Below are 16,108 nucleotides of genomic sequence, written 5' to 3'. Positions count from 1 at the left end.
TTCCATTCGTGGTTTGTTGTTTAGAATAGCAACACACCAAAATATAAAAAAAACTGAAATAAGTATTGTTTGCAATAGCAGCTCCACACAGTACAGAGACTAAAGATATGTGTCCCTCTCTTTCCTCTCTACACATGTAACTTTAGCACAATAAAGCAATGACTTATTATTGATTGTTGTAGTAAAACTCACTTAACATTTGTCGATAAGTAGATATGGCTTTTGATCAAATCTATGTAAAACATGATACGAACTTACCAGTCATGTAGCACTTTATCTCCTCATTGTTGCTGAGAGGATTGTTATTCTTGAACATGTACAAGTTGAATGGCACAATGTGGTTACTGTTGAGACGTTTCCAGATCTCATGGTCTGGTGTTGTCCAACGGCCAGCTAGGACATCATAGTCCCGTCTACCCATGTGAACGAGTCTAGTGAGAGGTTCATAGAGGCCTCCCTGGTAGCCAATTATGAGCTGGAAACTGGGGTTGGTGTCAAGGTAAACTTCTCCAAATGCTGTATGGAGCACCTGCTTTATCATAAGGCCTGAGCCACTGAACACAGCTAGAGGGGTACCTATGTTATCACAGGCCACATAAAACTCATCCCCGCTGCTTAGCTCCATGGCGAACAGGTGTCCTTGTAGGTCATAGTACAGTGAAGTGATCTCAGAACTGGAATGATTGTACATGTGGGTCACTCGAGTGGGGCTAGATAAGTCAGCATAGAAAAACTGCAAGTGGTGGCCCATGCTGTTTCTGCTGGACACCCTCCTGCCTAGGCCATCGTAACGGTATTTGATGCTCCAACCACTCACTTTGTTGTAGACTTTGGTCAACAGGCCAGCTGAGTTGTAGTCAAAGTATTCATTTCCTCGCTGCCTGAGGAAACCATCCTCATCCATCCTGTACTGGACATCTCCTAAGCGAGTAATACGGTCTCTGATATCATAGCGTAGTGGTGTGAGGCGTGCACTGTTTCCAGGGCTGAGGAGGTGCAAATTGCCATTTAGGTCATAGCTGTATCTCCACAGAGGCTTGTCATTGATGGAGACCACCTGGAGTTGACCATCAGCATCATACTCATATGAGTAGCGTGTGGTGTTGGCATAAGGTCCAACTTTTAGCTCCTTTGTCACCACTCGCCCCATGTTGTCATATTGCACCATCATCCAGTACATGAGTGAGCGAAAAATCTCGTATTGTACCTCCTTCACCCGACCATAAGCATCAAAGTGTTTAGTGTGGGTCATCACTGCTGTGGTGATAATTTGATTTATGTCATAATAGATTACTCCAAATTTTCCAAACTGCTCTGTTTTACCAGACACGTCATCATATCGATACAAGTCAATTGGCAGTGGTGTTTCATTGATGACCGCCTGCATGCTAGTGACACGGAAACTGTTGTCATAGACATAGTCAAACCGAGCATTGACCATCCCCTCCTCACTGAATCTGAAAATCTGCCTGTCAATCAGCGGGCCAATCTGACGGTAGCGGATAGTGCAGGTAAAGCCTTCACTCTGTAGGTTGACTGTCTTCAGCATGCCTGCCACCTCATCATAAGAGAAACCAATGCGTGTGGTGTCATAGAGAATCTCAAGCAGCTTGGCAAGCTTGCCATATTTGTAGATGACCCTGCGGCCTGTGCCTAGGTAGGTGGTCTCCAGCAACTGGCCATCCTCACTGTAGTCCTGGAGCACTGAGGCGTTACCCTCAGGGGGCCGGTAGGTGTTTCTATAGTAGCCAATGGAGCGAGAGGTCTCCAGAGTCTGCCGTGCCACGTTGGGCATAGTTACAGAGGACAATCGGTCGTTTTTATCAAATTCAAAGATATACTGCCTCTGGCTGTAAAGCAGCAGTACCATGGACTGCAAGAGAAGAGGAAACGAGTGTTTTTTGAGGAATTTCAATACATTGTAAAATTTATTATATTACAAGTATATACACATTGAAGATAATATATTTGACATGCTTGCACATTGCATGAACATAGTATCACAAAATGAGACAGTACTGAAATAAAAAAAGTATTTTAGCTAAAAATAGTCTTTCTTTTATTTCAACTAATTATTTAAATATAAACAACAAATATTTATAAACAATTAAAAAACATGTTTATGTTATTTGTAACTTTAAATTTTTCTTGTATAGAAAAATGTCAAAAGCATTAACATATCATGCCTGCAAGTCTAACTAGAGCTAATATTCATTATGAAAGTGGACTGTTTAATATTCCTCTGACATTAAGGCTTCTCTAATAGTTGATTTCACAAAAAGGCTGTCCTTTGTTTTTTATTTGTGGTACCGCTTGATTCTAACAAAATGAAGGAACTGAATTTTTCACAACTGAGCAAACTGAAAATTTTCCATTCATGCCCTTCTTTGACCATTAAATAATATCTCGTCATAACAAGCTCCTGAGCACATAGAGGTTGCTCAAAAACAGACTACAGGCTATTAAAATGGTGACTGACTGCCATTTTCATATTACATGTCTAAGTTGAAGAATCACAGCTCTTCACCTTCTCCCTAACCACCTTGCCTTCAATTAGTGGGTAGAAATTGACATTTCACTCCGTTCTTTTAATCAGAGCTATTTCAGGTTGAACTTTGCTGTCAGACTATGGTAACAAAGTATAACGTCTGTGGTGCACCAGACAGCTTTAATTACATTTATGCTGATATCTGCGCTAGAGCCTGATAAAGCAGCACAAACACTGCTGCCGTATTCCAAGTTAACTTTTAACTTCAGTTTAAAACCTGCCAGGGATCTTACACAAACACACCTCCATAACTTTTCTGCACAACGTGTCCTAGCTTTCTCTTATTAAATATTTATCTTTATACCTTTAAATCATAATTATAGCAGCAACAATTCATACCTTCTCAAGGTAAGTGTAGCTCCAAGATTTACCATCTGCAAATATCTGGGAGGTGATTCTGCCATTCTGGTCATACTCCATGCGTACAGACATGGTACCTCTTTGGATGCCTGCCACGTGCCCTCCAGGAGAATAGGTGACATTGACTCCATTCAGGCGACTACTTGGCGCCCACAGAGTAGGCCGTCCAGCATGGTCATAATGGATCCGTAATGTAAACTTCCTGTGGTCATCGTAGACCTTTTCTGTTCTGGTGATTCGATCAAAATCCAATGACAACAAGTTTCTGTTATGAACCTATAAGAGAGAAACCAGAGAGTTAGAAACATTGAATTTGACCACAGCAGATCCACTGAGAGGAAATTAACATGTCTGGAAGTTTGACATGATTGAGAAGAACTGATGTACTCCTCTTTTGAGGTGAAACCTTATGAGGAAAGGAAATTATTTTATATTCTTCTTTTCACAGCTTTTAATTACAAGAAAGGGGCTGTATCTCAGGACTGCAGGAGGCACTGAAGTGATGAAATTATAAGAATTACCATATTTCTTTGTTTGTGTAAAAATTTTGCCGAGTCTTACTGAGAGTATGCCTACTCATGCACAAAACATTAGAGCCACATTGATCATTAAATTCATTTCCACTGCTTACTGAAAAGAATTACCAGGCACAGATGACTCTCATTTTATTTAGCCATTACAGTAAATTGGAAAGGAGTAGCAGAAATCAATTCTTCTTCTGTGTGACTCAGAACATTGCTTAAATGATAGTTTACATTTTTTCCTTCTTATGAATGTATGAGGCTACACATGGTGACCTTTGGCTTCACTGTGATTGGAGCAAAAAGACCCTGCCTGAAAGAGTGTAATCCTATTGGCCACGTCCAGGCTTTATTTAGGAGGCAGCTCTTGTGCTGCAGGCAAAAAGATAAACCAATAGCCCTACCATTATGTTTCTCAGTCAGCAGTTGCTGTAAGCAGAAGTGAGAGAGGAAAAAAAAATCAAATCAAGAGGAGAAGATGACCCTAGGCCTGCAGGCCAGAGAAAATTTTCATACAAAGCATTAATTGAAACACCATATGGTAGATTTGGAAAAATGCAGTTGTAGATGGCTCCTAGAATTATATCTCTAATTATTTATGATTCATCATATTTATTCTTATGAATTTCTTATTAACATCTTAAAGCAAGTCAGCACGCTGCTTCTGGCCACCTTCCAGACACATGCCATAAAGCAGGTTGCAGGGGGTTTGCCTAGAAGGCTCAGTTTTTTACTGTCACATTGAAAAAGGCATGCTTAGATCTCTCATCTGTGAAGAGACAATTAAACCAGAGGCAATTAATGTCACTGATACCTAATTGAGAGGATTACTTTATACTAAAAGCAATGGACTCACAAGGAGAATGCTTTCATGAAGGTTTGGACAATCAGTTTGAACCCAAGACTGGGGTGGGGGACCTCCAGAGGAATTATAAATGACAACAGGGAGGCCAACATTCATTATCCTCTCTTTTACTTTCACTTACTGCCATAAAAGAGAGAGAGGGACAGAGAGAAAATTCCTCATCCTGGGATCTGGTTCACCAAAGACTCAACAGGGTGGAAAAAAACCTCTTACAGCAGAGATCCCAAAACTCATGAGAATGGAAACCCACTCAAAAGGAATTATTTAAATTGGACTCTAAAAGCACCTTCCCCAAGAAAGCAGAGGTGCAGAAAGAAAAAAGAGAAAAACTATTATAGTACATTAGTACCTCAATATTACATAATAAACTGTCCTCAACACAAAACATTACAGCCACTTCTGATTCTCAATCAATATTAATGACTTATGTCAATAAGTTACTTTACTACTGAAAATGCCTCACAGTTAATTCAGCAATTACGCTCTCCTCACTAACATCAGTTATTTCCATATTGCAATCAAATAAACAAAATTCAAACTTTTTATTTATTCCAGACCCATGTCTCTTGTATCCCGTTGTCTTTGTTTTTAATACCACGGGCAAGTGTTTGAAGATTTTTGCTCTGTTGGCAGCCAGAAGAGTTTGCTCATTACTGTACATTTACCAACTGCTCAATCAAAGAGGAGGATTTGTTTCCATGGAAAGAAAGCCGTTTTGCATCAGCAACATATACATGAACATTATCGGTGGATGCACAACATGTCACTGTGGAAGAGATAAACTGTGACCCATTTAGCCTTAGGACATAAATAGCACAACAGAACAAACGTGTACTTCTTCAATGTAAACAATAGAGTCATGGAAAGACAGCAGCAACCCAAATGCTCTCAATTTTCTTTGTCATCTTTGATCACTCCTAGCTCAACAATGAATTGTGAAGACAGAGCTAGAGTTGCTTCCCTTGCTCCTTTTCTCATGAATATGTCTGTTCTACATTTGAGAGTGGCCCCTCCCAACCCACCACAAACTCACCCAGCCACCCACGTAATATCACTAGACATGTCACTCAAGGTCGCTCAATGATTCCAGCTCTGCTCATCCCCTCTGTTCTTGCCATTAGGCTGCTCCCATTTACTATCTCACCCCTGGGGCCATTGTCTATAACATACATTAGAAGCTTTCCCTTCCAAAGGGACGACAGGACCATTAAACGAACAACCAATGACAGACAAAGTGGCACCTCCCTATTAGCTTTGTCCCCTTCCAGAAAATGTGAAGATAACTTACCTAAAGTTATTATTTGCCTTACAAAGCCAAGAAAATAATACAAGCTAATCAATCAGGATCCTTTTTTTCTTTTTTTAAATTGGTGCTCCCTGTGTTAGTAGTTATTTCCAGTGAGTCATTCTAGATGATTTATGGTCAAAAATTGGGTGTTTATCCTATTGTAAAAGGGGACCTGTTGATATTCTGGGTATAACTGAGGCCAACAACTCATGTATTTTATGTACAGATATTTTATCAAAATGTACATGACTCAGTCAATTTTATTTTTTACCTACAGATTGTAGGTCACAGTCTGACTAAAATGCAGACTTGTAATAAAAAATGTAACAGGCTACAGCTACAGGTATATGTTTAAAGGTCATATATTATCCAATAAGGGATGTTTCAGTACCATGTCCATAAGTCTGAAGGTCTATAAAATCCCCAAACAAGTATAGTAAGTCATAGCTAGACAAAAATTTTCATCTCTGCAAGGGTATAAAATGTAGGGTTATTTGGGAATACATAGCCTTACTCATACTGAAATGAATAAAGAGGCTGGATTTCTTTGACACAGTGCTACTGTTGGTATGAAAGTACTTTTAAAAAAAGCCTCCCAATGAACAGGTCTGCTGTCTGTTAGCCTACACCTAAGACTGATGCTGAGAAGTCTTTCATTGCACAATACATGGTCATGTGAACAAGGTACAGAATTCAATACAATTTTGAGCAAGACAGAAATTTTCCTCACGCCTATCCATTCTTTTTTCAGCCATATAAGCATGAGATAATCCTTAACAAGGTGGCATGCTTACCCTCAATCTGCGTCCATAAACAGTAACCTGGCCACGGGCCTGCTCCTTCCTCTGCCTCCACTCCACCAGGTTAAGGCCATTATCGATGGCCAGGGTTACGTTCCTCTTGCTGACTGTGGGGTTGACTGTGCCAGCCAGTAGGTGGGGCTCGGTGTGCAGGGACACCTCCATACCATTGGCCAACACCAGCCGCAGTGAGCCATCCAGACCAATGAAATAACTGTTCCGAACTTGATCTGAAGATGCAGATGGGACATAAGGGAAAATGATTAGGAGTAGGATTAGAAGGAAAGAAACAATCAGAGCTTTTTGTAGCTGATGTAAAAGGGCTGAATCTAATATTCATCTCTGTGAGACACAAACATAATGACCTAAAATGGCTGCTCAGCAAAAAGAAAGCCTTTAGCAGCAGTATTTAACTGAACCCTTGCGATAATGTTGGGTCTGTGACAACAAAGATCAATAGTGAGAAGTTTCACAGTGCCAGTAAAGTAAAGTTTTACAGCTGTTGCAGCAGCCTGGAGGATATGAGGGAATGAAAACTATTAAAGCTAGCTTGCCTGTGGCCACAGAGAAGGCAGGATGAACACACATGCACGCATTCATGCGTGCGTGCACGCACACACACACACACACACACACACACACACACACACACACACACACACACAGACTGACATGGGATAAATCTGAGCCTGTCTGTTGCCATCCCCAAATGATGACAGTCTGTGTTCCAGCTCAAGACCAGTGACTAATGTTTCCACGGAGCATCTCATGTGCATTCATCAGAGAATGTCTCCTTCTTGCCTCTTGTCAGTAGACTGACAGGGTCCAGGATGAATATTATTCTCATTAAAAAGAATGGAAAATTAATGACTTGTCAAACACTTCATTAATTAGGCGACTTCATTTAACAGAAAAAAATCAAAACACACACTGTAATTTCCCTTTGTTGACATGTCAGGTTGAAGTGGCAGTAACGATTTCTTGATTTTGCACAGAGAACAACAACAAACATCACATGAGCAGATGGGGTTTACTATCTTCTTCTTTTGCATAAACTGTCATAAACTATGTTGTGCTGCTGAGACAAGAGAAATGGGCAGAGGAGGCAGGGCTGACCTTGCACTGGCCCTTTCCTCTCTCCATCATACCGACACTTCAGAGGTTGCCCGTAGCCTCTGGGCCCACCTCTCCCATAAGCAGGCCTGAGAGACCACTTGAAGCTGGAAATACTACTGAATTGGGAAGTTAATCCTAATGCATACATACAGTTCAGCAGCAAAGGTATCCACCATAGACTAATATCTAAAGGGACACGTTTAACACAAAACAACTAGTGGGACAGTACACCTGACCATCATGCTAAACCACCATTTTCAGTTTTCAATTACAAGTAAGGATTTTTTTTGTTTAAGACTAACAAGTCTAGTTAGTTAATACCAATGTTATAATTTCAAGCCTTTAATGTTGTGACTCTACTGAGTATATATAGGGGCAGTCGTGGCCTAATGGATAGGGAGTCGGACTTGTAACCTGAAAGTTTGAGGCTGGCTGCCCACTGCTCTGGGTGTGTGTTCACTGCTGTGTGTGTGCACTTTGGAATTGGGTTAAATGCACCATACTTGGCCATATAAGTCACTCTCACATGTTCAAAAGTATGTACCCTACACAACTGCCAATATGTACAAAGAGACTAAGTGCAATACGTTTACATGATTTGAGACTTATAGCTCTATTCGTATGCCATGTTTTTATTAAAGCTCATGACTATATACAAAATATTTAAATTTCATAAGTGTTTATGTAGTACTTTTACATTTAATTTATCTACAAATAACTGGAGTTTAAAGATAATTACCATAAACCTTCCATGTGAAGTTGTCACCTTCAAATAATGACAACAAGATTAACAAACTGAAGGTGTGTTGAAGCTCGCCCAGAAGGACAAACACACACCCTGATGACTAGAAAGGAACCTTAAAAGCAGAGCATTCATGTGTTATGTGATCACCCAGTTGCAAGCTTACAAAGCAGACAATAGTGAATTAATTAACAGCTGAGATCCTGGCGCCACTCTTCCCACAAGCAGATGTCTAAGACAAGGTCACAACAAGGAGGTGACCAGTACACTGAGCAGCAGTGAGAAACCAGAGATTGTCATCTTCTGTTTCAGACACAGTTTGCAGTGAGTCAGTAGGGCCAGAGGGTGGAGGACATGTTCAAATCTAAACTAAATGTTAGCAGATGGTAGTGTGTGGGTGGGGCAGTTTTAAAAAAAATGAAAATCAGTCCACCCATTTTCTTCATCTCAAGCACTACATTTTCTAATCTTGGAGGATCCTGCATGGGCCACTAGCATTGTGTTTACATGACAGACAGTCAATATTTGTTTCAATTCTGTAAAATGCTACATATTTTTACTAAAGCAATAAATACCACTGTAATTTTAATTAGCAAGACATTACATGTACATTACACCCTGCAGTAAGATAATGAATGAAAGAATGAATAAATAAATAACTTTATCACAGACCCATGGTCCAGAATGAAAAATAAAAAAAGACAAACCCTAAAAGACCACACTAACTATTTAAAAAAAACCCCCGAAAGTATTAAATGTGTGACCAATAACAACATTTTTAGCAGAGGCACCTGTGCCAGTCTTCACATAACTGTGACTGATAACGAAAAGCACTGCATCTAATGTTGATCTCTTTCACATCTATCCAATTGGCAAATGAATTTATACATGCAATTTCTTAACCAGGCTTGAAAAGTAATGACTCATGCAGTATGCCCCTGCCCTTTGTTTTTTTGTTGTTTTTTTGTTTTTTGTAAAGTGCCTTGAGATGATTGGATTGTGATTTGGTGCTATACAAATAAAACTGAATTGAATTGAAATGGTTAATAGTTTTTGTTACCAATCATGTAGCCAATGTTACAAGAAATGAATGGAATTTGGTTTGTGCTGTTCAAAGCATCAAAATATTAAATTTGGAAAATTCAACAGGTGTCTGTCCAAAAACACTGTCCTGGTTGTCTTGGATAATCCACAGACATAAACCTCCACAACTGTGACTGCTATTTGCACAAACAGGCTATTTGCTATTTGCAGCCTGCTAGCTGTTCATTGAGCAAGTAGCTTGAACTGTTCATTGAGCAAGCACAGCAAAAACTGTGAGCATCTAGGCAATCTCTGAGACTTGTAGAAGTCTTGTATAGTGAACTAAGTGTCTGTATGTTCAGAGTATGTGAAAAATACCTACTACAAGTCACACACAATACAGTGCGGCAATATCCTCTTTTCCATATTTACAGCATCTGATCAGAAGTTTTTAGATACCCAAGTTTTCCTGCTGAGGCAAAGTGCAAACTTTTTGCAGTTTAACTGACAAAAAACCCAAGAACCACCTGCTCTACTTATGAAATACAGTAAAAAACACTCACCCTGCATAAGTGTGTAGAAGGTGCCAGAGGCTGACAGGTTGGTGGTGACAGTGATATCCTCTCTGTTGGAGCCCTCTGCCTGGATGCGGACTGAGCTGTCGGTGTCTGCACGGTAGCTGCTCACCCGGCCCGTGGGGTAAGTGATGTTAGTTAGACGCCCATAACTGTCATACCTTTGAAGAAATACATTGATGTAAGTGAAAGAAGGCAAAGAGGGGCATGTCATCTAAAACAGTTACTATAGCAGAATCGTGGCATGTCAAATTTAAAGTCTTGTTGAGAGTTGTTAAATCATAGGGAATCAAACATAAATGCATAAATCATAAATGCAGGTCAGGTAGTGTATGCATAAATGCATATAGGTACATAAATGTGACTAATGGGTTGCTCTATCATTTCAAGATTTACTGTGATTATGAGTTTCTATCTAGGATAAGCTGTTCTATTGGTATTACAAGTATGAATTGGGAGTATGAATTGAGGGTGTGAGATTTCCCTTTTGGTGTCACAAACTGTGAAATTATATCAACAGGGGCAATAAACACATCAGCCAATCCAGTGATGTTAGCAGTCTGGGATAATAAAGCTGGAAAGTTTCAGCGTCACTCACGGTAGCATATGTAATGTCTGATACAGCTTGCTGGCCTTTAACAGAAAGTGGGAGCATTCACAAATTAAACAAGTTAGCACTTTTCCAGCTTTTGTAACATGATATAAATGTGCTATTAATTGTCCTTTTAATATACATCCTATTCAATTTGTAAGTAATTTTCAAAGGATGGAGGCATGCAATAGAAAAAAAGCACAACTATTGGCAAGGAAATACTGTAATGGCCAAAAGCACATACCTTTTCACATTTGGAAAACTGCTTATTAGCTTAAAAGATTAGCAATATCACCTAATCTCATTATACAGTCTATGAAAAAGGAGCAGTGATGTGCAACTCCTTGGAGGGATGCAGCATATACCTAGCCTACAAATCAGTCAGTTCATCACATAGAGGAACATGAGTGGCCAGATTGTTTCATTTTGCTCAGAGAGCACACCACCATAGAACAATTTAAAATCTTTCAGCTTGCCAGTGTTCCAGAATAGGAGTGAGTGAACGGTACATTACTTAGAATGAAGACTTTTATCTGCACACTGAATACAGATTGGAAAGCCCCCTTCAATGCTGCTGTCTGCCATAATAAAGCCTCTAATAAATGAGATAGCGGGTGCTGGTTTACGGATATTTCCTTAGCGCTGCCATCTCAAATATCCAGTATGGAAAGGAAGAGTGTGAGAGTAATCATCTACCAGATATAAATGTTATCTGATCTCAACTGTACTACTGACTGCGATTCTTAGATGCATTTCAGCCTAAGTCTTCCACCACAGGAAATACTAAATAGAAGAGTAATTTATACCTAAAGCATTTGATTTCTTTTGATACTGCTCTTATTTTATCAGTAAGATATTCTCTCTGTGTTCATGAGACAAAGTTTTTGCAGTGAAATAACTACAAGCTACATGTCCCTATACTACTTTTAACTATTCAGTTCCTGTTTGCCTTCTGCACCAAAACTGAGTCCACAAGACAGAAATCTCATTGTAGAGTGACAGTGTATGCCCCAGCTTGATCACTGACCCAAACTGTCCCTGTCACAATTAGGGCCTTGAGCTAGAGCCATTCCTCTGGCTTCACTGCTGAGCTCTAATGGCTATGGCCTGCTTCACCTCAACTGCCTATTAACTTGCTTTCTCTGGAGAAGAGGGGCATGAGGAGGCTGGCTGCACAGCAGAAGGAGAGGACTTCTTTCCCCCTGGATGGCCACAAGTCCATTCAGATTGCATCACCTCAGTGTCACATGCTAGCTCTATGACCTTTCATGCTGGGTCCCAACAATAGGCCGGACACTTCATATCAGCATCCCCTCCAGTATACCTACCCTCTGTTCAGGCAGAGCTATTCTCATATTTGCACTTTGCCTGAGAATTTCAGAGCATGTGAAGGATGACTGTGGAGAACATATTAAGGCCATGTGATTGCTTCAAACCGATTAACATTTATTTTACATAATTCAGCTGTTATTATTGATGTATTAATTGAAGTTATGACCATTGTCTTAAACTCAGTGAATAAAGGACATTTGTTACTAAATAAAAGCATTGCTGCCCTTTTAATTGGAGGCTGTGACAGCATCCTTGAAAATACAAATGATTTAATAGATTTACAGTAAGCTGTAAGTATAAGCACAACAAAAACACTAGGAGGTCAGCAAAGCATCTGTGTATACAATAAATGTTAGAGCAGATGAGGTTGCCAAGGGTTACAACAGAGATATCATGTAGCAGAAGTCCTTTGTTCTCCAGTCAGTCCTGTGTGCTTTGTACCTGCAGTCACTTAAATAAATTTTAATCTATAGGGTACAATATCAGTTAATTTTGGTAAATGCTAAAAATGAACTCTGCTGAGCAATTCTGATAGTAGGAAATTCTCTTTTTTATCAGGTGGTGGAGGGACCTTCAAAGCTAATAATTTTTTATCCTAAACATATTTCAAAATACACAATTATGATTTGAAAAAGAACAGGAGGTATTTTGTATTCTGCCAACATACAAGATTTAAAAGAGAAATTAATAGGTGATGGCTTAATAACTTTGTTTTACATTTCATTTTTTTGTAATAATGAACAATGTCAAAGACTCACAGTAAATGCAATGTACTCAACTAGGTTGACACTTTAAAGAACTTTATAATTTGCCTTTTGTTCACCAATTCACAGATGCACACTCACACAAGGATGCCACTGAGCTACTATACACAGCCTGTTGGGAACAACTTGGGGTTCTGTGTCTTGTCCAAGGACACTTTGACATGTGGACAGGAAGGATTAGAAATTGAACGACCAATCCTGTGATTAGCATTTATCCCTCCAAAGCAAAATAATGGTCCAGTTCTAGAATAATATGTAAACACACCCAGTATCCCTGTTTCTGTGATTAAATAACACACATGTAATTCAAGCATCCTCAAAATGTTGCGCTTATTTTCTATGCTCTTAAGTACATATGAGACTGAGAAATTCTGAACATCTTGAGCATCTATTGTTTATTTTTCATCTTTCAAAAGCCCTTTGTGTGACTGGTTTTATACGGTCTCTGTCTTTTCTTTACATAACAGAGAAGCCTATGCTCAAACATGATAATACCAGCAGCCATTTTACAGAAAGTCAACGAGAAATCATTTTGAATTCCAACCACCCACTGGATTTGTTGGAGCCGTAGGCAATTCACTCTACCTTGTGAAATGCCTATGCATGGCTGCATTAGCGCCATTTACACCGCATAGTTTTTTCAGTAAAACTGTCTCAGATGACAACCAAATCAAACACAGGTGATAAATGTCTGCTCAGATTAAACAGAGCATCTGATTATGTGTCAGTGTGTTATATTCCTGCAGCAAGGTGGCAACATATGTCTGACCAGCCAATCTGCTTAATCACACTTTTTGGGATGACATCCAGTTAGCTCAGTATCCCTTGGTAGAGTACGGTATATTAAGCCGAGAGATAGACTGTTTCGTAGAAGTCTCAACAACATGAAATCCTAAGCCCAAATGCTGCAGCATATGGGAGTATTTTTACTTGTTCACTGATAATGCATTGTTTGTCTCAATCAATTACTCCCTCTGGCTATTCTATTATGCTTATATTGTTGTGCCTTGATGCAGTCCTATGGGGAAAATATGGTAATTTCTTTACCTAACTCCAAACAGGCGATGGTATGCAATCTGTTACTGCAAGCAAGGGTGCAGATGAGTAACATATCCTGCAGTAATCCTATTTGGTATGATAACAGCAAATAGGATTACACCCATACTTCCACAGGTCTTGTATTCTGAGGGACGTAGACATCTAGCCATAAGAAAACTAAACTCAGATGTTAAGAACTCTTCAATTATAAACATTCACTGACTAAAGCATCTTAGCATTTAGTTCTACCACAAATTCAGACTTTTCAGTTCAGATATTCTAGAAATGACTTTGCGTAATTGTATACCAAATCTATTTAGCTGATCTCTGGAGTGAGGAAGTAATCTATACTCAACTCCAGACTCTGGGTATATAGAAGGTGTTTTATATAGTTATATATGTTATAAAGGTGTTTTGCAGAAACTTTACAAATGTTTACAAATTAATATTACTTACTCAAAGAAGGTTGTCCATCCATTTTCATTTGTCTTAGTTGCTAGAAGTCCTGAGCTTCCATGGTAGGTCATTACAGCTAGCTCTTGACCCTGGGCAGCAACAGTTTTAAGAGCATTGTTAGTGCCAATGGTGAACCAGAATGTCTGTCCGTCAGGGGCCATCAGCCACAGAGGCATTCCTGTTGTGTCTCGTCGGATGATTATGGTGTTTTTATTCTTATCAGTGATGCTGCTCAGATCTCCTGCTCCTGTGTAGGTCAGATTGTAAAGGTGGTCACCTGTAGTCAGACTTTGTGTGAAAATATGGCTGCCATTTGAGTCAAAAAGATAGAGTTCATCGTTAATGGGAGAGGACACTTCATACATGTTGAGGGGATTCAGAAAGGGCTTGTTTTTGCGCACGTAACGGATACGAATGTTGCCCAGATCTGCAATATAAAGCTCTCCGTCTGGACATACTGCCAGGGAGGAGGGTGCATTTAGTTTAGCATCCTTGGCATAACCTTCATCTCCAGAGTAACAATCACAGTTGGCATCATTCTTGCAGTCACAGCCACTTGGTGCCCCTGCAACCAGGGAGATCTCTCCATTGGTGGACACCTGTCGTATTCTGTTTATTTTCTTTTCATCTGACTCAGCAATATACAAAACACCGTTGTGGGACACAGCTAGGGCATTGGCAGACTCCAGGGTTGCGTGGATGGCAACTTTGCTCATGAGGAAATGGTCAATCCCAGGCACTTGGCAGTGCATGGGGCGGCCTGCTACAATACGGACTTGATGGTTTTCTGAGATCTGGAGTACTACATTGTTGTCCAGGACATATAGGGAGTTGTCCATGGGACTCACTGCCAGGTCTGTGGGCCACTCAAGACGCACCTAAGAGAAAAAAAACACACCAAAAATATTGGCTTCAGGTCACAAAAACAGCCCATGTTCTTAATGAGCCACACATTTTTCACTTTATCAGAAGAGAATAGTCCCACAGGAGAAGAATCATTGAAAACTGCTTACAAAAAAAGATGTGCTGCTGTAAAAGAGGTGGGCTTTCTCATAATCTTTGCTGAAAAAAAAAATTTCAACAAGGGGGGATCATTCAAATAATCAGATTAGCTGAAATAAAGAACTGAGATTGATCATGGGAAATCTGGACATGCAAGAACTGGGCTTCTGCAGACTTCACCTCTACCATGTCACTGTTTTTCAATGCTTGGGGTTATTAATTTTGTAATGACAAGCGATCGCATGAGTCCTTGAAGAGAAACTGGAGCACACTTACCAAATGAAAGTCTGGCCTGCCTCTGGCCTTCTAAATTATGACTTATTGTTCTTCTAACAATGTATCAGGCTTTTAACAAATTGGAGTGATTGTATTCATCCAATTTACCATTTCCCTCTCACTTATGATCCCAGGGGGAGATCTTAAGAACATAGTATGTGCCATATTTCAGTAGAGGTCTGGAAGCATAAACAAAGGAGACTGATTAAAACCCAGGCCAAAATACAAGGACAGGCTTAGATATTAGGCAGTCTATGAGACAAGAGCTGCCTTTGTGTTGTTTTGGCTAATTTGTCCTGCAACTGGGAAATGGGAAGGTGAATGAATGTATGTAACTAATACTATGGTTGACTAATTAATCATAATGACCTGGAAATTTAAATCCCATAAAGCTTTATCACTAGAATCAACAAAGGAGAATAAACATGAAATAAATCGTTACTTTAGCTACTATATCATACTCCTTGTGTTTTGCATGTAGGTAAGCCAACCCAAGTGAAAAATAAAATATTGTTTCATACTTAAATTATACTTTTAGCATATAAACTGTGCTAAAAATTTTACGTCTCAACACTATGCTTGTGTTGAGACATAGTAAAAATATAGTTTTGGTAAGTCTCCAAAGTACAAGATTAGTAAAAGAGCTACTGATACTAAAAAAAGCATATTCAAAAAACTTTTGCAAAGTATACTGAAATTATATCAATACTTAATTTGTAATTTAGCATATTTCTTAAAAGTTCACTTTACTGTAAACATATTTGTAAGTATATTTAGTTATATTTTCCAAAAGTATGTTAATGGTTTATT

At 39.4% G+C, this 16,108-nt stretch overlaps 1 protein-coding gene across 2 annotated transcripts in view; it reads right to left on the bottom strand.

Annotated features, from left to right (window-relative positions):
• tenm4 (teneurin transmembrane protein 4) overlaps nt 1-16,108 on the bottom strand; it is a 138,611-nt gene that overhangs the window by 7,474 nt on the left and 115,029 nt on the right. For both annotated transcript variants that reach the window (XM_026293025.1, XM_026293035.1), the window contains 5 exons: nt 14,021-14,898; nt 9,827-9,999; nt 6,377-6,612; nt 2,888-3,184; nt 259-1,873 (listed from right to left, as the gene is read on the bottom strand). In XM_026293025.1, coding sequence (XP_026148810.1) covers nt 259-1,873; nt 2,888-3,184; nt 6,377-6,612; nt 9,827-9,999; nt 14,021-14,898 — 3,199 coding nt within the window. The remainder of the gene's footprint in view (nt 1-258; nt 1,874-2,887; nt 3,185-6,376; nt 6,613-9,826; nt 10,000-14,020; nt 14,899-16,108) is intronic.

This window comes from Mastacembelus armatus, chromosome 13 (assembly GCF_900324485.2).
Source record: "Mastacembelus armatus chromosome 13, fMasArm1.2, whole genome shotgun sequence".
Taxonomy (NCBI): domain Eukaryota; kingdom Metazoa; phylum Chordata; class Actinopteri; order Synbranchiformes; family Mastacembelidae; genus Mastacembelus; species Mastacembelus armatus.
This window is presented reverse-complemented; position numbering and strand designations above follow the sequence as displayed.